The sequence below is a fragment of the Nerophis lumbriciformis genome, linkage group LG01 (assembly GCF_033978685.3).
Source record: "Nerophis lumbriciformis linkage group LG01, RoL_Nlum_v2.1, whole genome shotgun sequence".
NCBI classification, from domain to species: Eukaryota; Metazoa; Chordata; class Actinopteri; order Syngnathiformes; family Syngnathidae; genus Nerophis; species Nerophis lumbriciformis.
The window spans coordinates 68,912,501-68,937,500 of NC_084548.2; the positions used below are offsets into that span (position 1 = coordinate 68,912,501).

General features: G+C 40.9%; 2 protein-coding genes across 5 annotated transcripts in view; one reads left to right on the plus strand and one right to left on the minus strand.

The window, feature by feature from the left end:
* LOC133572293 (cryptochrome-1-like) overlaps positions 1-25,000 on the plus strand; it is a 63,347-nt gene that overhangs the window by 21,493 nt on the left and 16,854 nt on the right. For all 3 annotated transcript variants that reach the window (XM_061925187.2, XM_061925205.2, XM_061925196.1), the window contains exons 3-9: positions 8,692-8,800; positions 8,888-9,030; positions 12,582-12,766; positions 17,869-17,957; positions 19,699-19,839; positions 19,914-20,225; positions 23,566-23,717. In XM_061925187.2, coding sequence (XP_061781171.1) covers positions 8,692-8,800; positions 8,888-9,030; positions 12,582-12,766; positions 17,869-17,957; positions 19,699-19,839; positions 19,914-20,225; positions 23,566-23,717 — 1,131 coding nt within the window. The remainder of the gene's footprint in view (positions 1-8,691; positions 8,801-8,887; positions 9,031-12,581; positions 12,767-17,868; positions 17,958-19,698; positions 19,840-19,913; positions 20,226-23,565; positions 23,718-25,000) is intronic.
* tmem81 (transmembrane protein 81) overlaps positions 1-25,000 on the minus strand; it is an 80,567-nt gene that overhangs the window by 15,016 nt on the left and 40,551 nt on the right. The window lies entirely within an intron of this gene.

Here is a 25,000-nt window from a genome sequence, read left to right on the forward strand (position 1 = left end):
GCCACCCTCAGTGTGACCTGTATGGCTGCTGACCAAGTATGTATTGCATTGACTTGTGTGTGTGAAAAGCCGTAGATATTATGTGATTGGGCCGGCACGTAAAGGCAGTGCCTTTATAAGGTTTATTGGCGCTCTGTACTTCTCCCTACGTCCGTGTACCACTCCGTACAGCGGCGTTTTAAAAAGTCATACATTTTACTTTTTGAAACCGATACCGATAATTTCCGATATTGCATTTTAAAGCATTTATCGGCCGATGTTATGTTATGAACAGCATTTTCCTTGGAAAATGGACTTCTACATTATCTCCTTCAAGCTGCTTCTCCATATTTTCACAGATAAATGTTCTTTCTTTAAAAAAAATGTTTGAACATTCTTAGCTGGTGTTTTTACACCCTTTATGGACCCCTTCTGCTTGAGCTTGGTGCAGATTGTAAATGACTATGCTTGTGTCGCTTTACCGAGTCAGCTACACGCACACCTCAGTCATGTTTTTGACCATTTCTTTATTCAATTCAATGAATTAAGTGAGTGAATTAAGTAGGGGTGTAACTGTACACAAACATTTTGTTTCGGCACGTACCTCGGTTTAGAGGTCACGGTTCGGTTCATTTTCGGTACAGTAAGAGAACAACAAAATATACATTTTTGGGTTATTTATTATTTCCACCAAAAATATTTTTCTTAGTGTAATATTTGATGTGAAGTAATGGGAACCTTGGATAGGTCAATAATTCTTAATAACATTGATTTTGATTCAATATTATGTTTTGAGCAATGACAGTTTGAAAGAAAAAAAAAACTGCTTTGTTTTATTACGGTAGTCAACTTTGCAACTTTTTCTAAATTACATTTCACCTTTAAGCTTTTTTATTTCACTTTTGTTATGTTTTTTGTTTATTTTAATAGTATTTTTAGAATGTGCCGTGGGCCTTTAAAACATTAGCTGTGAGCCGCAAATGGCCTCCGGGCACACTTTTGACACTCAGTAAACGTTTGGGAACTGAGGAGACACATTTTTGAAGCTTCTCAGGTGGAGTTCTTTCCCATTCTTGCTTGATGTACAGCTTAAGTTGTTCAACAGTCCGGGGGTCTCCGTTTTGCTATTTTAGGCTTCATAATGCGCCACACATTTTCAATGGGAGACAGGTCTGGACTACAGGCAGGCCAGTCTAGTACCCGCACTCTTTTACTATGAAGCCACGTTGATGTAACAAGTGGCTTGGCATTGTCTTGCTGAAATAAGCAGGGGCGTCCATGGTAACGTTGCTTGGATGGCAACATATGTTGCTCCAAAACCTGTATGTACCTTTCAGCATTAATGGCGCTTTCACAGATGTGTAAGTTACCCATGTCTTGGGCACTAATACACCCCCATACCATCACACATGCTGGCTTTTCAACTTTGCGCCTATAACAATCCGGATGGTTCTTTTCCTCTTTGGTCCGGAGGACACGACGTCCACAGTTTCCAAAAACAATTTGAAATGTGGACTCGTCAGACCACAGAACAGTTTTCCACTTTGTATCAGTCCATCTTAGATGAGCTCAGGCCCAGCGAAGCCGACGGCGTTTCTGGGTGTTGTTGATAAACAGTTTTCGCCTTGCATAGGAGAGTTTTAACTTGCACTTACAGATGTAGCGACCAACTGTAGTTACTGACAGTGGGTTTCTGAAGTGTTCCTGAGACCATGTGGTGATATCCTTTACACACTGATGTCGCTTAATGATGCAGTACAGCCTGAGGGATCAAAGGTCACGGGCTTAGCTGCTTACGTGCAGTGATTTTTCCAGATTCTCTGAACCCTTTGATGATATTACGGACCGTAGATGGTGAAATCCCTAAATTCCTTGCAATAGCTGCTTGAGAAAGGTTTTTCTTAAACTGTTCAACAATTTGCTCACGCATTTGTTGACAAAGTGGTGACCCTCGCCCCATCCTTGTTTGTGAATGACTGAGCATTTCATGGAATCTACTTTTATACCCAATCATGATCATGGCACCCACCTGTTCCCAATTTGCCAAATAAGTTCCAAATAAGTGTTTGATGAGCATTCCTCAACTTTATCAGTATTTATTGCCACCTTTCCCAACTTCTTTGTCACGTGTTGCTGGCATCAAATTCTAAAGTTAATGATTATTTGCCAAAAAAAAAAAAGATTTATAAGTTTGAACATCAAATATGTTGTCTTTGTAGTGCATTCAATTGAATATGGTTTGAAAATGATTTGCAAATCATTGTATTCCGTTTATATTTACATCTAACACAATTTCCCAACTCATATGGAAACGGGGTTTGTAAGAAGGTGCGCTTGTCTGTGAGAAGGAGAGACAAGACCGAGTGAGAAGAGCTTGTAGTGTAATGTCCGCAGCTAAAAGCAACTGCGTGAGAACGTATACTCCAATATCACGATATAGTCGTTTTCTATATCGCACAGAGACAAACCCGCGATATATGGCGTATATCGATATATCGCCCAGCCTTAGCTTGAGGTACTGCTGTGTTTAGTCATAATAAACCCTCACAATCAATATCTGGCCAGGGTGCCATTGATTTTGGGCTGAACTGTATGGAATGAAAGTGTAGCTTTTGTCCATTGTGCAACAAGCGAGCATGCAGAAGTAGGTTAGTGTGCCGAGCAGCGCTTACGTGACGGTGACCTACTTGCCACGAGGAGCTCTCCAAAGCCAGCGGATGTGCGGCCTGGAAAAACGCTACCAGCGAACGGCGGCGCGCCGACACAGCCGCCGCTCTGTCGTCTCCCGAGAACGTGCGCCCGTCGTGTTCAGAACGTAACGTGATCCCCCCCCCTGCAGAGCGTGTGCGGGATCGGGTCTGCATGCCAGCAATGTGGCGAGTGACCGTATTGCGTTCTGAACCTGGAGTACAAACTGGCACATGACACTAACATTTCAAGACTAGACTGGTCAGATCAAGGAAACCAGGGGTGTCCAAAGTGTGGCCCGGAGGCCATTGTCAGTCCGAAGAGCCACTACTATCAATCAATCAATCAATGTTTATTTATATAGCCCTAAATCACAAGTGTCTCAAAGGGCTGCACAAGCCACAATGACATGCGGTTCAGAGCCCACATAAGGGCAAGGAAAAACTCACAACCCAGTGGGGACGTCGATGAGAATGACGATGAGAAACCTTGGAGAGGACCGCGGATCGATACCTAAATGTGTGGTATCATCCAAAACTAATGTAAAGTATCAAAGAAGAGAAGAATAAGTGATTATTACATTTGAACAGAAGTGTAGGTAAAACATGTTGAAACAGAAAATAAGCAAATATTAACAATTAATCAATTTTTTACAGTTTGTCCTTTATAATGTAGACCAGGGGTGCTCATTACGTCGATCGCGAGCTACCGGTCGATCGTAGAGGGTGTGTCAGTGGATCACCTGTCAGGCATTAAAAAAATAGTCCTAAAAATGAGCGATCATAAATCTTCACTATGACGTCACTTTCGTCACTTGATTGACATTCACGGCACCCGAGGGTCTTCTGAGATGACGCTGGCTGCTGCCAGCTCATTAAAATTACCGACTGGAAGGCGAGAAACACTTTTATTTCAACAGACTCTGGCGCCGTACCTGTCGTCAAAACTCCAAAGACCGACTGCACAGTTGCACAGTTGCGCTAACAAAATAAGAGTCTCAGAAAGCTGGCGTGCACAAGCTAGCAAGCTACGGAGTTTGCCGACAATGTATTTCTTGTAAAGTGTATACAAAGGAGTACGGAAGCTGGACAAATAAGATGCCAAAAACCAACCACTTTCATGTGGTATTGGACAGAAAGGAGGAACTTTTTTCTCCTCCATTCGAAAATGCGGACGTTATCCGCACCACTGTCTGATTCCTATCAATGCAAGTCATCAGAATCAGGTAATACACCAACTTATATTCTTGTCTTCATGAAAGAAAGGAATCTATATGTGTTAAACATGCTTGTATTATCTTTAAACACCTTTAACTTATTAACAATATTAACTATATGTGTTAAACATGCTTGTATTATCTTTAAACACCTTTAACTTGTTAACAATATTAACTATATGTGTTAAACGTGCTTGTATTGTCATTAAACACCTTTAACTTGTTAACAATATTAACTATATGTGTTAAACATGCTTGTATTATCTTTAAACACCTTTAACTTGTTAACAATATTAACTATATGTGTTAAACATGCTTGTATTATCTTTAACCACCTTTAAGTTGTTAACAATATTAACTATATGTGTTAAACATGCTTGTATTATCTTTAAACACCTTTAACTTATTAACAATATTAACTATATGTGTTAAACATGCTTGTATTGTCATTAAACACCTTTAACTTGTTAACAATATTAACTATATGTATTAAACATTCTTGTATTATCATTAAACACCTTTAATTTATTAACAATATTAACTATATGTGTTAAACATGCTTGCATTATCATTAAACACCTTTAACTTGTTAACAAAAACATATATTTCATAAATAAGTAAATATAAATTATATATATGAATGAGGTAGATCCCCACGACTTGATCAATTGAAAAGTAGCTCGCCTGCAGAAAAAGTGTGAGCACCCCTGATGTAGACAAAATAATAGGTGTATTCAATAATAGGGAGGGTTGGCAAGTATGACGCTGTCAGGCGCCATTCATATAAAACACGCGGGCCGCACTAACATTAAATTTTCATATTAAGGTGCGGGCCGCGTGTCTGAGACCCCTGGTTAATACATAGCACAAAGCAAAAAAAAAACTTTGTATGCAGTGTTATTTCATTTTAAATTTCAAAAGAGTTTTGTGGCTCCCATTGTTTTCTTTAATTTGTGAAACGGGTCAAAATGGCTCTTTGAGTGGTAAAGGTTGCCGACCCCTGGTCTAGTCTCTTACGTGAATGAAATTTCACACATAAGTCGCTCCTGAGTATAAGTCGCACCCCCGACTTATAGTCCGAAAAAAACGGTACTAGTCGTAAATGTACTTCATCCAAATTTTTTGAAATATCGCTTTTATTTTGCGGATAAAAACTGCAATGGAAACGCAGCTATAGTGAGGCAGTTTCCAACACGACCTGACACGTGCCTGCTAAGGAAGAGTCAGACGAAGCTGACGGAGTGGACAAATACCGTAAAAGGTCATTCATAAGCTAATTTATTTTATATTTTTTTTAACATTTACAGAAGATAGTTTGTGCATGGAGATGTTTAGAGAAGGAATGAGGTTTCTAGGCTAAGGGATTGCGTTGTGGACTGATGGAAACTTGTGTGTGTTTGTACTAAAAGATGTAGGCCAGTACAGTTATATAAGGACTGAACACACACACACACACACACACACACACACACACACACACACACACACACACACACGATCAGCCAGCAATAACAAGAAGTGTCTCCGAAGGCTCACAACCTGTGGAGAATCATATAAGCATGTAGTTGTGCACGCGCACAAAGCGCTTCTTTGGCCCCCGGGGCGCACTCCACGTGCAAGCTCACGTGCACGCTCAGACGCACGCCTCGCATGTCACCCAGAATGATTTGTTTAGCATCGGCAGTGCGGACGCCCACTTAACAACATGCACACGAAGGTAAGCACAGCCCACGTCCGCGCCAGAAAGCATGACTCATCTTCCGTATTTGCCATTCATCTAAGTTGAATTTACATAGAAGGCACTGATTGCTCATTTTTAGTGCCTGTATCATTATTAGGGACCGATTCTAGCGTTTTGTTATTATTATACCACCACCTCTTTGAGCTGTAATTTGACCCCCTTAACATGCTTCAAAACTCACCAAATTGGGCACACACATCAGGACTGGCGAACATTGCGATCTAATCAAAAATCCAAACCCCAAAACTCAAAATTGCGCTCTCGCGCCCCCTAGGAAGAAAACACAGACAAAACTGCCTCTATGCCTCTGTATATGTGTACGGTATATATATATATATATATATATATATATGTGTATACTGTATATGTATGTATATATACAGTATATATGTATATGTGGGATGGGTCAAATGCAGAGGACAAATTTCATTACACCTAGTGTGTGTGACAATCATTGGTACTTTAACTTAACTTTAACTTTACACATACAAACTGTAGCACACAAAAAAGCACATTTAATTAAAAAAAAACGTTATTATGGTCTTACCTTTACTTATAAATGAAGTCCATGTGCCGCTGTTGTGCTGGATTAATGCACCCCCTGACGGGAGTGTTATATCAACTAAAGCCCTCACTTAAACTTCCCACGTGCAAGATTGAATCTATTTAAAAAAGTGTAACCGAGGGTTTATAAATGTCGCCTATACTGTATGAAACTACAAAATAACAAACACGGAGGCTCCAGTTTACACGAGGACCACTTTATTTACCTTCTTTCAAAAACCTCCGCTCCACTCCAACGTGTCATCACTTCCGCTCTTAGCGCCTTCAAAATAAGAGCTCAAGGCATATACTGTATAACAGCGCATAACAGGAACTTAACATCACAAAGAGGAAAGCCCATAAAAATAGGTTACAAAAGTTATTTAATAAGAAGCCAAAAAGTGCAAAAACAATAATGTTCGTGTTGGAGGAGTTGTGAATTAGGTACACCTGCAGTCTGCAGGTGTACCTAATGTTGTGGCCCTGCAGTCATTCACAACTCCTCCAACACGAACATTATTGTTTTTGCACTTTTTGACTTCTTATGAAATAACTTTTTTAAATAGATTCAATCTTGCACGTGGAAAGTTTAAGTGTGGGCTTTAGTTGATATAACACTCCCGTCAGGGGGTGCATTCTACGGCGGGGGTGCAGGAGGCGGGATTACTGCGAGCCTCAGCCAGTGCGTCTTTTGCAGCCGTTTTATGATCGCTCAGCACAAGAAATACGTTACACACACACAGTTGTTGACAAAATACACTGTACATTATATACCTCAGCTAACTAAACTATGGAAATGTATAATATAATTCATATAGCAATACGGTCTCACTGCACAGCAGGCCAGCAGTTAGCCGAGTCCGCAATCCGTGTTGAGGCACAACGCACCGTCTCTTCTCAGTATTTGAACGGCAAATGTGAAAATTCAGCGATTTTAAATTAAAATAATCTAAAACTGGTGAAGTTAAATGGAAAATAACTTTATAGTATAATCACTGGATACATATAACAATTTAATAAATTTTTTTCTTTTTACATTTTTTTTCTTTCTATGATGGCAGGTGAGGCCCCGCCTCACCTGCCTCTAGTGACTGCACGTCACTGATATGTATATACATATGTGTGTGTGTGTGTGTGTGTGTGTTTATATATAGTATATATATGTATATAGTATATATATATACTGTATTTGTGTGTGTGTAGGATTAATAATAATTTTAATATCAACAAAATGTGTTTGTTTAATCTAAAAATGTATTCTTAAAAAAATTATAATTATTTTTTTGTTTTAATTAACTTTTTTTTATAATCGATTCTCAAAAATCTGTTTAAAATGTTATGAATAAAAATCGCGATTTGGATATGAAGGTTGTTTTTTTTTGAGCACCCCTACTTTTTTGTCTTCCGGTTTTGGAAGGGAAGATTGTGCTTTCACCATCACACTGGACTGTTTAGCTCCGCCCCTTTAAGGTTTCTGCTCTCACTATTGCCATTGTTTTTGTTATTGTCTTTTGTTTATTTGATATGGAAGTTTTCCTTGACAGTTAGTTAAAAAGAATAGAAATTACACAAACTCGGAGCCTTTTTTTAAGGTCCCGTGTTCTAGTACTTTTCATCTCATCTCACCTTTGACAAATTTGTACCGTATTTTTCGGAGCATAAGTCGCACCGGAGTATAAGTCGCACTTGCCGAAAATGCATAATAAAGAAGGAAAAAAACATATATATATAAATCGCACTGGAGCCCGGCCAAACTATGAAAAAAAACTGCGACTCTGGAGATCACTGCAGATTACGGACCTTCGATCACCTGCATCAAAAAGCGACATCAGTGTGTAAAGGATATCACCACATGGGCTCCGGAACACTTCAGAAAAACCATTGTCAGTAACTACAGTCGGTCCGAAAAATACGGTACTTGTAATTAGAGTAATCAGGTTCTGTGCAGGTCGTAAAGAACCAGAGCATCTCTGTGAAAAGGTGTGCGAGACACAGTCACAGCTCATCTACACGGGGTCACATATGTAAACACAGATACGCAAGCAGTAATTCTCCATTTGCATCCTTGTTCCACAGAAGGACAAATAAGACACATAAGTAATAATAATCGGCAAGGATGAGCGTTGGTAGAACGATCCCTATTGAAAAGGATGTTGTGGAGGGGGGCGTGGTCTGCGGGCCTGCCGCGGAGCGAGGTGTGGAAGGACCGGCCTCGAAGCACAGCTGGCAGGGGATTGGATTACCCAGCTGGGGCTGACCATCCAATCACCTGCCATGCTTATTAGCAGCAGCCGGTCCGAGACACGGGAGAGACACTAAAGAGCAAAGTAGAGACACGCCAGACTGAAAAGGCCTATCATACTGGTGGATGAAAATAAAAGACTTGATTCAACCTGAAAACTGGACTCTCGTGCCAGTGTTTGGTGGTCAGGGGAACCCACTAGTGGGCAACTGGTACAGATGTATTTGTGTGATTCGTCAGTTTGTGGAACAAATGTGGATTTGCTCATGTGTCCCCCCCCAGGTTTCTTCTCCAGTGTTTGGAGGACCTCGATGCCAACCTTCGCAAGCTCAACTCCCGCCTCTTTGTCGTCAGGGGCCAACCCGCCAACGTGTTCCCGCGCCTCTTTAAGGTCAGCGCCTCCTTTCAGAATGCCCTCCTTCTCCTGCGGATACACTCGTTATTAAGTGTGGACTCGGTATTTGGTGGGTGTTTTCAGGAGTGGAAGATCTCCCGCCTCACCTTCGAATACGACTCGGAGCCGTTTGGGAAGGAGAGGGACGCCGCCATCAAGAAGCTGGCCATGGAGGCCGGAGTGGAGGTCGTCGTCAAGACATCACACACCCTCTACGACCTGGACAAGTACGTAACACTGAATATTCATGGATGTGTGTGTGCGGCCACGTTTATTCATAAATGCTCTCATGTTTATTCATCCAGGATTATGTAAACACTTTTTTTTTTGTGCTCATTTTACGCTTTTTTTGGTCTTAATTCTGCAGCCATACACCTTACAGTCATAAAAGTTGCATGCTAACATTAAAGTGCTAGCTTTTTGCGCTCATTTTGCAACTGTTTACCCTAGAGCAGTGGTCGGCAACCCGCGGCTCCGGAGCCGCATGCGGCTCTTTGATCACTCGGTTGCGGCTCAGCGGCTTACTTGCCGAACCCCCCAATTTTCCCGTGAGACTTCCGGATATAACGTATCCCGGAAGAGTTAGGGCTGCATGGGATTCTGGGTATTTGTCTTGTTGTGTTTATGTTGTGTTACGGTGCAGATGTTCTCCCGAAATTTGTTTGTCATTCTTGTTTGGTGTGGGTTCACAGTGTGGCGCATTATTAGTAAGAGTGTTAAAGTTTTTTGTTTTTTTATACCGCCACCGTCAGTGTGACCTGTGTGGTTGTTGACCAAGTATGCCTTGCTGTCACCTACTGAGCAAGCGGAAGCCCCATACTACATGTGGCTGATCAGGCACGCTGGTTGTAGTGGGTGCTATATGCTGTACCATCACGGCACGCATGACGCTGAGCCATTCATTTAAAACCCGCGTGCCGCACCAGCTTTCAAATTCCACATAAAGGTGTGGGCAGCGTGTCTGAGACACCTGGTTTATACATAGCACAAAGCAAAAAAAATACTTTGTATGCAGTGTTATTTCATTTAAAATTTCAAAACATTTTTGCGGCTCCCATTGTTGTCTATAATTTGTGAAACTGGTCAAAATGGCTCTTTGACTGGTACAGGTTGCCGACCCCTGCCCTAGAGTCATATACAAACCATGTTTCCATATGAGTTTGGAAATTGTGTTAGATGTAAATATAAACGGAATACAACGATTTGCAAATCCTTTCCAACCCATATTCAGTTGAATGCACTACAAAGACAAGATATTTGATGTTTGGACTCGTCCGACCACAGAACACTTTTCCACTTTGTATCAGTCCATCTTAGATGAGCTCAGGCTCAGCGAAGCCGAGGGCGTTTCTGGGTGTTGTTGATAAACGGTTTTCGCCTTGCATAGGAGAGTTTTAAAGGGGAACATTATCACAATTTCAGAATGGTTAAAACCATTAAAAATCAGTTCCCTGTGGCTTATTATATTTTTCGAAGTTTTTTTCAAAATTTTACCCATCACGCAATATCCCTAAAAAAAGCTTCAAAGTGCCTGATTTTAACCATCGTTATATACACCCGTCCATTTTCCTGTGACGTCACATAGTGAAGCCAACACAAACAAACATGGCGGAAAGAACAGCAAGCTATAGCGACATTAGCTCGGATTCAGACTCGGATTTCAGCGGCTTAAGCGATTCAACAGATTACGAATGTATTGAAACGGATGGTTGTAGTGTGGAGACAGGTAGCGAAAACGAAATTGAAGAAGAAACTGAAGCTATTGAGCCATATCGGTTTGAACCGTATGCAAGCGAAACCGACGAAAACGACACGGGAGAAAGCGAGGACGAATTCGGCGATCGCCTTCTAACCAACGATTGGTATGTGTTTGTTTGGCATTAAAGGAAACTCACAACTATGAACTAGGTTTACAGCATATGAAATACATTTGGCAACAACATGCACTTTGAGAGTGCAGACAGCCCAATTTTCATCAATTAATATATTCTGTAGACATACCCTCATCCGCGCTCTTTTCCTGAAAGCTGATCTGTCCAGTTTTGGAGTCGATGTCAGCAGGCCAGGGAAGCTAGGGTCGATATTCTTCTCTTGATCATCTTCGGTGGCATAAGGGACGGTGTGAGCCAAGACATCCAGCGGGTTTAGCTCGCTCGTCTGCGGGAACAAACTGCCGCCATTGCTTGCCGTGCTACCGAGGTCCTTTGTCCCTGAATTGCTCACACACTCCGGCAGATTCAATGGGGGTCCGGCGGCAGATTTCTTTGACTTTATCGTTGGAAATGCATCTGCTTTGAGTGTCGCAGGATATCCACACATTCTTGCCATCTCTGTCGTAGCATAGCTTTCGTCGGTAAAGTGTGCGGAACAAACGTCCGATTTCTTGCCACTTTCGCATCTTTGGGCCACTGGTGCAACTTGAATCCGTCCCTGTTCGTGTTGTTACACCCTCCGACAACACACCGATGAGGCATGATGTCTCCAAGGTACGGAAAACAGTCGAAAAAACGGAAAATAACAGAGCTGATTTGACTCGGTGTTTGAGAAAATGGCGGATTGCTTCCGAGAGGGAATATTAGAAAGCCGTTTAATTCGCCAAAATTCACCCATTTAGAGTTCGGAAATCGGTAAAAAAAATATATGGTCTTTTTTCTGCAACATCAAGGTATATATTGACGCTTACATAGGTCTGGTGATAATGTTCCCCTTTAACTTGCACTTACAGACGGACACTCTAACCACTAGGCCATTATGATGGCAATATGACTCAAGTAAACAACACCAACATGTTATATGTCCCATTGAAAATATAGAACATTACACACGGCCCTCAAAAATCAATCAAAAATGTTTTAGTACAACTTTGGTAAGCTATGAAGCCGCACCGCTTGATGGATTGTCGGCGCGTTTAACATAGGAGTATTATTATGGTGTGTGTATAAGGTAAGACATATTATCTGGCGTTTTGTTTCGCAATATAAAGCAAAAGCAACTTTTCTTACCTTCTGGTACCTGCTGATCTGTATTTGGGATCTGCATGAATCCTGAAAAATTGCGCGCGTCCGCCTTTGTAGTCCGTGCCGACGACCTAGTCGATGAGCTTCTTCTTTTTCTCTATCTTCTTGTTATGGGACATTCATCCTCCGCTGTTGCCATTTCTAATATAAAGTAGTGTAAAGTTCTTACTTATATCTGTCAGTTAACTCGCCATGAAAGCGCTAAAACGTACTGGTGTAGTGAGTTTACATTATTCACCCAAGGAACTTTAGTTATTAGAGAGTTCCGGTCGTACGGTTTTTCACGGCACACGTTATTGATTGAAGTAAAGTCTGAATGTCATTAAAACAGTTAGCGCCGTCTTTTGACACTTCTGGCACTCCCGTCCTTACACGCTACACCGCTACAACAAAGATGACGGGGGAGAAGACGCTGTGGAAGGTGAGCCACGTAAATAAGACCCGCCCACAAAACGGCGCATCCTGAAGCGACTGTCAGAAAGTGGCTTGAAGATGATGTGTAAAACATCATCTATGCAACGTTTTGACCAAAGAACCACCTTTACATGTTATGTAGACCACAAGGACGTCTTTTACATTTAGAATAAATAATAATAATATGACTCCTTTAATGCACCCTATAATCCGGTCCGCCTTAAAAAGATTAAAAAAATAGACCATTCGTGGGCAGTGCGCCCCAAGGTCCGGAAAATACGGTAGTGGGACTCCCACATGCATGGAGTCGACAACCAGACTGACGTTCTCCGTCCTCCTCCCCCAAGGATCATCGAGTTGAACGGCGGGCAGCCGCCACTCACCTACAAGCGTTTCCAGACCCTCATCAGCCGGCTGGATCCTCCGGAGATGCCCGCCGAGACGCTGTCGAACAGCCTGATGGCTCACTGCGTCACCCCGATCTCGGACGACCACGGGGACAAGTACGGGGTGCCGTCGCTGGAGGAGCTTGGTGAGAAACAATTACTTTACTTGAGTTACTTAAAGGCCTACTGAAACCCACTACTACCGTCCACGCAGTCTGATAGTTTATATATCAATGATGAAATCTTAACATTGCAACACATGCCAAGACGGCCGGGTTAGCTTACTAAAGTGTAATTTTAAATTTTGCGCGAAATATCCTGCTGAAAACGTCTCGGTATTATGACGCCTGCGAGTGACGTCACGGATTGTAGAGGACAATTTGGGACAGCATGGTGGCCAGCTATTAAGTCGTCTGTTTTCATCGCAAAATTCCACAGTATTCTGGACATCTGGGTTGGTGAATCTTTTGCAATTTGTTCAATGAACAATGGAGACAGCAAAGAAGAAAGCTGTAGGTGGGAAGCGGTGTATTGCGGGCGGCTGCAGCAACACAAACACAGCCGGTGTTTCATTGTTTACATTCCCGGAAGATGACAGTCAAGCTTTACCATTGGCCTGTGGAGAACTGGGACAACAGAGACTCTTACCAGGAGGACTTTGAGTTGGATGCGCAGACGCGGTACCGTGAGTACGCGTGCAGCTGCGGCTTCCAAACATTTGATCGCTTGCCCGTACGTGCGTGCCGCTATGTGCATGTCACGTACGTAACTTTGGGGAAATGTATGTGCTGTATGAACTTTGGGGAGGTGAACGGTACCTTGGGCTGTGGGATTGAGTGTGTTGTGCAGGTGTTTGAGTTGTATTGGCAGGTTATATGGACGGGAAGGGGGAGGTGTTTGTTATGCGGGATTAATTTGTGGCATATTAAATATAAGCCTGGTTGTGTTGTGGCTAATAGAGTATATATATGTCTTGTGTTTATTTACTGTTTTAGTCATTCCCAGCTGAATATCAGGTCCCACCCGCCTCTCACAGCATCTTCCCTATCTGAATCGCCCCCACTGCCCTCTAGTCCTTCACTCTCACTTTCCTCATCCACGAATCTTTCATCCTCGCTCAAATTAATGGGGAAATCGTCGCTTTCTCGGTCCGAATCGCTCTCGCTGCTGGTGGCCATGATTGTAAACAATGTGCAGATCTGTGACGTCACGCTACTCGTCTGCTACTTCCGGTACAGGCAAGGCTTTTTTTTATCAGCGACCAAAAGTTGCGAACTTTATCGTCGATGTTCTCTACTAAATCCTTTCAGCAAAAATATGGCAATATCGCGAAATGATCAAGTATGACACATAGAATGGACCTGCTATCCCCGTTTAAATAAGAACATCGCATTTCAGTAGGCCTTTAACCTTGATGCTGTAATTTATATACCGTATTTTTCGGACTATAAGTCGCAGTTTTTTTCATAGTTTGGCCGGGGGTGCGACTTATACTCAGGAGCGACTTATGTGTGAAATTATTAACACATTAGCGTAAAATATAAAATAATATTATTTAGCTCATTCACGTAAGAGACTAGACGTATAAGATTTCATGGGATTTATTGATTAGGAGTGAGAGATTGTTTGGTAAACGTATAGCATGTTCTATATGTTATAGTTATTTGAATGACTCTTACCATAATATGTTACGGTACGTTAACATACCAGGCACGTTCTCACTTGGTTATTTATGCCTCATATAACGTACACTTATTCAGCCTGTTATTTATTTTAAATTGCCTTTCAAATGTCTATTCTTGGTGTTGGATTTGATCAAATAAATTTCCCCAAAAAATGCGACTTATACTCCAGTGCGACTTATATATGTTTTTTTTTTCCTTCTTTATTATGCATTTTCACCCGGTGCGACTTATGCTCTGAAAAATACGGTAGTTTAAAATCTATTATCACTGTGTGTGTGGCGTTAATGCAAATGAGATTTGTTTGTCATGAGTGAGACTTTAGTGCCATGATGCATTTTGAATTTTTTTTTGCCTTTTTTAACACCGATTTGGCTTGTCTTTTACGTCGATTCATACCTAAGACTGATGTCCTCACCTCCAGTATGTCTATTGTTAGTTTTATTTCACCAGATCTGTATTTTAAGATGTAAATAGAGGTGGGAATCATTGTCCACCTCATGATTCGATTACGATTCAGGAGCTAAGATTTGATTAAAAATTGATTAGAGATGTCCGATAATGGCTTTTTTGCCGATATTCCGATATTGTCCAACTCTTAATTACCGATTCCGATATCAACCGATACCGATACATACAGTCGTGGAATTAACACATTATTATGCCTAATTTTGTTGTGATGCCCCGCTGGATGCATTAAACAATGTAACAAGTTTTTCCAAAATAAATCAACTCAAATTATGGAAAAAAATGCCAACATGGCACTGCCATATTTATTATTGAAGTCACAAAGTGCATTTTTTTTTTTTTTTTTTAACATGCCTCAAAACAGCAGCTTGGAATTTGGGACATGCTCTCCCTGAGAGAGCATGAGGAGGTTGAGGTGGGCGGGGTTGAAGTGGGGGGGTTAGGGCAGTGGTTCTCAACCTTTTTTCAGTGATGTACCCCCCTGTTAACATTGTTTTAATTCAGGTACCCCCTAATCAGAGGAAAGCATTTTTGGTTGAAAAAAAGAGATAAAGAAGTAAAATACAGCACTATGTCATCAGTTTCTGATTTATTAAATTGTATAACAGTGCAAAATATTGCTCATTTGTAGTAGTCTTTCTTGAACTATTTGGAAAAAAAGATATAAAAATAACTACAAACTTGTTGAAAAATAAACAAGTGATTCAATTATAAATAAAGATTTCTACACATAGAAGTAATCATCAACTTAAAGTGCCCTCTTTGGGGATTGTAACAGAGATCCATCTGGATTCATGAACTTAATTCTCAACATTTATTTTGTTGTTCAATAAATATATTTATAAAGGATTTTTGAATTGTTGCTATTTTTAGAATATTAAAAAAAAATCTCACGTACCCCTTGGCGTACCTTCAAGTACCCCCAGGGGTACGCGTACCCCCATTTGAGAACCACTGGGTTAGGGGGTGGCGGGGGGTGTGTATTGTAGCGTCCCGGAAGAGTTAGTGCTGCAAGGGATTCTGGGTATTTGTTCTGTTGTGTTTATGTTGTGTTACGGTGCGGATGTTCTCCCGAAATGTGTATGTCATTCTTGTTTGGTGTGGGTTCACAGTGCGGCGCATATTTGTACCGGTGTTAAAGTTGTTTATACGGCCACCCTCAGTGTGACCTGTATGGCTGTGGACCAAGTACTTCACTTGTGTGTGTGAACATCCCTATGATTGATGCATCTTAATTTAGAATAAGAAAAATAGAATTAATTCCCACGTTAATTAAGTCAACGAAAATGACGAGACTGGCCTAACTTTGACCTATTGGATCATTGTTAGCTGTGCCTCCTTTGAGCTTGCGTCCAGATGTCTAGTTTCCATTCACAGATGGGATTTTTTTTCTGACTCCATTAATAGCAAAGACTTAACCTGATCTGCTGTCTTCAACTGTGCCACTCTTTCACCCTTAGGATGTATTTGAAGTTCTCTAATACTTGACGGACACAGGTCCGCAAGCTGTTTCTGGTCTAAATCTATCCATACCGAGCTTGTGTCCATCTTGTCAGTCCACACTCAGCCGGTAATCTGCCATGCACACCTTAAGGCCTCATTTACAATTTCCCTACTGTACCAATCCAAAGCTCACACATTAGAAAGTGGTCCTCGTACTGTTTGGGCTCATGTAGTAAACTAATGATTCCATATGCCTTTTTTATCTCGGAAAGAAATGCCTATTCATATCTTATTTATGTAGCGTACACAACTCAAAACCAGTGAAGTTGGCACGTTGTGTAAATCATGAGCTCGAGGCCGACGGCGTTTCCGGGTGTTGTTGATAAATGTCTTTCGCTTTGCATAGTAGAGTTTTAACTTGCACTTACAGATGTAGATGACCAACTGTAGTTGCTGACAGTGGTTTTCCGAACATGTGGTGATATCCTTTACACACTGATGTCGCTTTTTGATGCAGTGCCGCCTGAGGGATCGAAGGTCTGTACTGCATCAACAAGCGACATCAGTGTGTAAAGGATATCACCACATGGGCTCAGGAACATTTCAGAAACCCACTGTCAGTAACTACAGTTGGTCGTTACATCTGTAAGTGCAAGTTAAAACTCTCCTATGCAAGGTGAAAACCGTTTATCAACAACACCCAGAAACGCTGTCCCCTTCGCTGGGCCTGAGCTCATCTAAGATGGACTGATACAAAGTGGAAAAGTGTTCTGTGGTCTGACGAGTCCACATTTCAAATTGTCTTTGGAAACTGTGGACGTCGTGTCCTCCGGACGAAAGAGGAAAAGAATCATCCGGATTGTTATAGGCGCAAAGTTGAAAAGCCAGCATCTGTGATGGTATGGGGGTGTATTAGTTCCTAAGACATGAGTAACTTACATATCTGTGAAGGCGCCATTAATGCTGAAAGGTACATACAGGTTTTGGAGCAACATATGTTGCCATCAAAGCAATGTTACCATGGACGCACGCCCCTGCTTATTTCAGCAAGACAATGCCAAGCCACGTGTTACATCAACGTGGCTTCATAGTAAAAGAGTGCAAGTACTAGACTGGCCTGCTTGTAGTCCAGACCTGTCGCCCATTGAAAATGTGTGGCGCATTATGAAGCCTAAAATAGCACAACGGAGACCCCCGGACTGTTGAACAACTTAAGCTGTACATCAAGCAAGAATGGGAAAGAATTCCACCTGAGAAGCTTAAAAAATGTGTCTCCTCAGTTCCCAAACGTTTACTGAGTGTAGTTAAAAGGAAAGGCCGTGTAACACAGTGGTGAACATGCCCTTTCCCAACTACTTTGGCACGTGTTGCAGCCATTAAATTCTAAGTTAATTATTATTTGCAAAAAAAGAATAAAGTTTGAGTTTGAACATCAAATATGTTGTCTTTGTAGCATATTCAACTGAATATGGGTTGAAAATGATTTGCAAATCATTGTATTCCGTTTATATTTACATCTAACACAATTTCCCAACTCCTATGGAAACGGGGTTTGTACAATTGCAATTGCATCAAGGTGTTTTGAAGCTTATTTTTACTATTTCATGACATTTAATGATGTAAAATGAAATTTGTGTCGTCGTTCTTGCATTCAGGCTTCGACACGGAGGGTCTGCCGACAGCAGTGTGGCCGGGAGGAGAGACTGAGGCCCTGACCCGGATAGAACGCCATTTGGAGAGAAAGGTCAGTATTGCCTTTGGTCTAAGTTTGTGCTTCTATTTTTTGAAGAAAATGATGAAATAATAGTTTGTTGACTATAAAACTATGACGACAGTAACGCTGCAATCCAAACACGCATTCCGGTCTTTATAACCCTGGTAAACAAACAAGAAGCTGATATTATTTTCTAACTTTCACTTTTTAACCAAAAGCGTAGACAAAGTGAGATGCACTTTTACTTTGAGAGTGCAGACAGCCCAGTTTTCATCAATTAATATATTCTGTAGACATACCCTCATCCGCGCTCTTTTCCTGAAAGCTGATCTGTCCAGTTTTGGAGTTGATGTCAGCAAGCCAGGGAAGCTAGGGTCGATATTCTTCTCTTGATCATCTTCGGTGGCATAAGGGACGGTGTGAGCCAAGACATCCAGGGGGTTTAGCTCGCTCGTCTGCGGGAACAAACTGCCGCCATTGCTTGCCGTGCTACCGAGGTCCTTTGTCCCTGAATTGCTCACACACTCCGGCAGATTCAATGGGGGTCTGGCGGCAGATTTCTTTGACTTTATCGTTGGAAATGCATCTGCTTTGAGTGTCGCAGGATATCCACACATTCTTGCCATCTCTGTCGTAGCATAGCTTTCGTCGGTAAAGTGTGCGGAACAAACGTCCAATTTCTTGCCACTTTCGCATCTTTGGGCCACTGGTGCAACTTGAATCCGTCCCTGTGCGTGTTGTTACACCCTCCGACAACACACCGACGAGGCATGATGTCTCCAAGGTACGGAAAACAGTCGAAAAAACGGAAAATAACAGAGCTGATTTGACTCGGTGTTTGAGAAAATGGCGGATTGCTTCCCGATGTGACGTCAAGAGAGCGGATATTAGAAAGGCGTTTCATTCGCCAAAATTCACCCATTTAGAGTTCGGAAATCGGTTAAAAAAATATATGGTCTTTTTTCTGCAACATCAAGGTATATATTGACGCTTACATAGGTCTGGTGATAATGTTCCCCTTTAAAAAAAATTAATAAAATAAGATAAATAAATTAAAAACATTTTCTTGAATAAAAAAGAAATATAAAAACAGTTACATAAAAACTAGTAATTAATGAAAATGAGTAAAATTAACTGTTAAAGGTTAGTACTATTAGTGGACCAAGCAGCACGCACAATCATGTGTGCTTACGGACTGTATCCCTTGCAGACTGTATTGATATATAATGTCGGAACCAGAATATTAATAACACAAAGAAACAACCCTTTTGTGTGAATGAGGGAGGGAGGTTTTTTTTTGGTTGGTGCACTAATTGTAAGTGTATCTTGTGTTTTTTATGTTGATTTAATAAAAATAAAAAAACGACACCAATAATTAAAAAAACGATACCGATCATTTCCGATATTACATTTTAACGCATTTATCTCTACTTGTGAGTGTTGATGACACAGCTTTGCACGAGTTGATATTCTAGTTTCAAGCATTTTTTACTCAATATAGGTCATCAAATCTCAGCAACAAGCTGTAATATCTTACTGAGTAAAAAACTCTAACATAAAATCTGCTTAGTGAGAAGAATTATCTTATCAGACAGAAAATAAGCAAATATCACCCTTATTTGAGATATTTCGTCTTACTTCGATTTCAGTTTTTGCAGTGTAGGAGTGTAAAAAAATATTGAATATTTCTGCACGTGTGGACATCGCCTTACGGTCTGTTGTTGCTTTGGGATGCTCCTCCCCTCCCCCACCCTCCTCATGCACCTTATAGGCATGGGTGGCAAACTTCGAGCGTCCCCGGATGAACGCCAACTCGCTGCTGGCCAGCCCGACGGGCCTCAGCCCCTACCTGCGCTTCGGCTGCCTCTCCTGCCGCCTTTTCTACTTCAAACTCACCGACCTCTACCGCAAGGTGGGCTCCCCGCCGCCACGCCGCTCCTCCCGACTCGTCCTGCCTTTAACACCGTCCTGGTTTTGTGGGCTCAGGTGAAGAAGAACAGCTCCCCTCCGCTCTCGCTGTACGGACAGCTGCTGTGGCGGGAGTTCTTCTACACGGCCGCCACCAACAACGCGCGCTTCGACAAGATGGAGGGGAACCCCATCTGCGTACGCATCCCGTGGGACAAGAACCCCGAGGCGCTGGCCAAGTGGGCCGAGGCCAAGACGGGCTTCCCGTGGATTGACGCCATCATGACTCAGCTGAGGCAGGAGGGCTGGATCCACCACTTGGCTCGCCACGCCGTCGCCTGCTTCCTCACTCGGGGCGACTTGTGGATCAGCTGGGAGGAAGGGATGAAGGTGAGTCCACAAAGTAGCAGTAGCTGCATTTCAAGTAGCATGCATTGTACAGTGGACCTTCTACTTACAAACTTAATTGGTTCTTAATCGGTTAGTAAATCAAAGTGTTTATAGTGAAGCAAATGTATCCCTAAGAAACAATGTAAATATGAATAATGGGCTCCAGGCTCGACAAAAGTTTATAGTTTAGTGAAGGTTTGTACACTTTGAACACAATTAGGGATGTCCGATATTCCGATATTGTCCAACTCTTAATTACAAACATTATCTCCTCTGAGCGCGTTTGTCGTGTCAGCTTCAAATTAGCACAGGAGAGAGATTGAACCCTTCTGATTAAAAGTTAATGAAAGAGTTGTAATTACTGCTCCGGTTTGGATTTTATGAGCCCTCAAAGTCGGTCCCGTTCATCGCTGCTTGCAGCTTTAATTAGGGCCCGCATGGCCCATTGTAAAAGGAATCCCTTCGGGATTCCTTTTACAATGGGACAGAGGACCCTATTGTATTTTGTGCGTTTTATTATTATTATTATTCCGCGGCCTCTTTGAGCTGTAATTTGACCCCCTTAACATGCTTCAAAACTCAGCATACTTGACACACACATCAGGACTGGTGAAAATTGCCATCTAATCAAAAAAACCAAACCCCAAAAATCAAAATTGCGCTCTAGCGCCTCCTAGGAAAAAACACTGACAAAACTGCTTGTAACTTCCGGTAGGAATGTTGTAGAGACATGAAACAAAAACCTCTATGTAGGTCTGACTTAGACCTAGATTTTATACATTGACATCCTTTGGCAGAAATCAACAAAAAGTTGGTAATTCCCCCTTCAAAACAAAAGTTTACTAAAAACAGTCACTTTTGCCTCTTTGAGCTGTAATTTGACCCCCTTAACATGCTTCAAAACTCACCAAACTGGACACACACATCAGGACTGGCAAAAATTGCGATCTAATAAAAAACCCAACCCCAAAACTCAAAATTGCGCTCTAGCGCCCCCTAGGAAGAAAACACAGACACAACTGCTCCTAGGAAGAAAGCTCAGACAAAACTGCCTGTAACTTTCAGTAAGAATGTTTTAGAGACGTTAAACACAAACCTCTATGTAGGTCTCACTTAGACCTACATTTCATATATTGACAACCCCCAGCAAAAATCAACAGGAAGTTTGCAATTCCCCCTCCAAAACAAAAGTTTTGTAAAAACCGGTCACCTTTTTTCAAACATTATCTCCTCTGAGCGCGTTTGTCGTGTCGGCTTCAAACTAGCACAGGGGAGAGATTGAACCCTTCTGATTAAAAGTTGACCAAAAAGTTTTAATTACTGCTCCGGTTTGGATTTTATGTGCCGTCAAAGTCGGTCCCATCCATCGCTGCTTGCAGCTTTAATTTTTTTTATATTATGCCTCAAAACAGCAGCTTGGAATTTGGGACATGCTCTCCCTTAGAGAACATGAGGTGGGGGGGGGTTAAGTTGTGTAGTCATCACATATTTTTTGCTGGCTGCTCGCGGGTTTCTCTGTGACCGATTTCATTGCAACCATGTAAGACAGGGGTCACCAACGCGGTGCCCGCGGGCACCAGGTCGCCCATAAGGACCTGATGAGTCGCCCGCTGGCCTGTTCTAAAAATAGCTCTAATAGCAGCACTTACCAGTGAGCTGCCTCTATTTTTTAAATTGTTTTTATTTACTAGCAAGCTGGTCTCGCTTTACTCGACATTTTTAATTCTAAGAGAGACAAAACTCAAATAGAATTTGAAAATCCAAGAAAATATTTTAAAGACGTGGTCTTCACTTGTTTAAATAAATTCATTTATTTTTTTACTTTGCTTCTTTTAACTTTCAGAAAGACAATATTAGAGAAAAAATACAACCTTTAATTTTAGGATTTTTAAACACATATACCTTTTTACCTTTTAAATTCCTTCCTCTTCTTTCCTGACAATTTAAATCAATGTTCAAGTAAAAAAAAAATTTTTATTGTAAAGAATAATAATACATTTTAATTGAATTCTTCATTTTAGCTTCTGTTTTTTTGACAAAGAATATTTGTGAAATATTTCTTCAAACTTATTATGATTAAAAAAATTTTTTAAATTTGTAGAATCAAATGTAAATCTTATTTCAAAGCCTTTTGAATTTATTTTAAAAATTTTGTTCTGAAAAATCTAGAAGAAATAATTATCTGTCTTTGTTAGAAATATAGCTTGGTCCAATTTGTTATATATTCTAACAAAGTGCAGATTGGATTTTAACCTATTTAAAACATGTCATCAAAATTCTAAAATTATTCTTAATCAGGAAAAATTACTAACGATGTTCCATAAATTATTTTTTTAATTTTTTCAAAAAGATTCGAATTCGCTAGTTTTTCTCTTCTTTTTTTCGGTTGAATTTTGAACTTTAAAGAGTCTAAATTGAAGATAAAAATATGTTTCAAAATGTAATTTTCATTTTTTTCGTGTTTTCTCCTCTTTTATAGAAATGTTAGTGGCTAGCTAGTGTTGCGTTTGGACCAGTTGTTCCTCCCAGGGAATTCAAGTCGCTGGTCGCTCCCAAGCTCTTTACGACACTTAAAGCTGAGTAGAAGAACCACCAGAGACAGAATAGGTATTTTGTAATATATTTGCAAAGCTTTGTAAATATACTGAGACCAGTCCAGCATAGAACATTCAATCGCGCAGCTAAGATGGTCTCCCCTAAAAAATGGAAACCTTCTCTTCTATAAAGTCTCTCCCCCTCCCACCCTCGTTGTCTTGTCTTTCCAGCCTAAACACATGCCCATTGTCCTCCGCACCTGGACATAAGAATAGATAAGAAGAAGGAGTATCTCTCTTTCTTACATTCCACACTCAAGGTTAGCCAGTATTTGCAGACAACCAAAAGACCACAATTGGAAGAAAAACACTAGCTGTTTTGTAATATGATTATGAAATTAAAGAAGTAACACTTAAATACGGATATATGTAAATATCTGCCTCCGACACTAGTTAAACTTAGAAGTGATCATTTGAAAATGTTCAATTTGAAAAATGTGCACTTAGAGAAAATATAAAAATAAAGTGTTGCATATTGATATTTATCTGTTTCTATATATATTTATTGTGAGAAATCATTAAGACGATCAGTGTTTCCACAAAGATAAATATCATTAATTATTAATAATAACATAGAGTTAAAGGTAAATTGAGCACATTGGCTATTTCTGGCAAATTATTTAAGTGTGTATCAAACTGGTAGCCCTTCGCATTAATCAGTACCAAAGAAGTAGCTCTTGGTTTCAAGATGAAGTAAGAGTTCCAGAGCCAGCGTGTCCTCACTGCAGTCTGCTGGTGCATGACAGGTCTTTGAGGAGCTGCTTCTGGACGCCGACTGGAGCGTGAATGCGGGCAGTTGGATGTGGCTGTCCTGCAGTTCCTTCTTCCAACAGTTCTTCCACTGCTACTGTCCCGTGGGCTTCGGCCGGCGCACAGACCCCAACGGGGACTTCATCAGGTGTGTACCTCATCTGGCACTGGACCTCATTGTCCCTCCTTCCTCCCTGTACATTGCACAGTGCTGAAGTTGAACTGAAATGCTGACAGAGCGTAGTATGAATGTAAGACTAGTTTGAATGTTGAAGAGTTTGAATTTCCAGGAAAACCGGAATTTGGTTTGGAACTTGGGAAAGTGTTAGTTTGAATGTCCAGGATGAGTGGAATGTGTCGATGTTGGAATAGGTTGAAAAATGTGGGAATTGTGCGACTTGGAAAAATGTCCCATTCATTTCAATGAGAACTTCCTGGAGATTTGGGAATTTTGGGAAAAGCGGGATTTAAAAAAAATTAATAGCAAGAATGAACTGAATTGGTTGGTGTTGGAATTGTTTAAATCGGTCAAGAAATGTTGAAGTAGTAACAGTTTTTTTTTTTAAATGGTATCACACAATTTTGGGGAAAACCGGGAATTTTTCAAGTTCCTAAATCATATTGGGTTTTTGTCCTGACTAAAAGGAATGTTTTGACAGTGCAACGGTTGAGAAATGTAAAAGGAGTTATCGCGCTAAAAAAGATTGGAAATACGGTTAGAAAAAAAACAGGATTTCCTGGAAATTTGTTGAACGTGGAAAAATGGTTGTTTTAAATTTCCAGGATGTGTTGAAGGTGGAATGGTTGGAATCGGTTGAACTATGTGGGAATTGCGGAGGTTTGAAAAATGTATAATTCATTTTGAATGGGGTAAATGTCCCTGAAAACTGGGAATTCCAGGAAATCCAGGAATTGTTGAAAGGGAGCACACAATTCCTGAACAGGCTGAATATTTTGAAGTTGGAACGGTTTGAATCGGGGAAAAAATGTGGGAATTGTGGAACTTTGAAAAATGTCCCATTCTTTTCAACGGGAATTTCATTGAAAATCGGGAATTTCGGGAAAAGCGGGGATTTTTTGAAAATGCTAAATAGATTTGAATGAGTTTGAATGTTGAAGTAGTAACATTTTTAATTGAGAAATGGTATTACAGAATTCCTGGAATTTGGGGAAAACTGAGAATTTTTTTTTAAAATTAAGAGGAATGATTTGATGGGGGAACCATTAAAGTGGATTGAAGGAGTCGTCGACAAGAAAAAGGGAATTCCTGGGATTTTTTGGAACTTGGAAAAATGATAGTTTGAATGTGCAGGATGAGTGGAACATGTTGAACGGTTGAAAAATGTGGTTTAAATTTCCAGGATGTGTTTAAGGTGGAATGGTTCGAATTGGTTGAAATATGTGGGAATTGTGAAAGTTTGAAAAATGGAT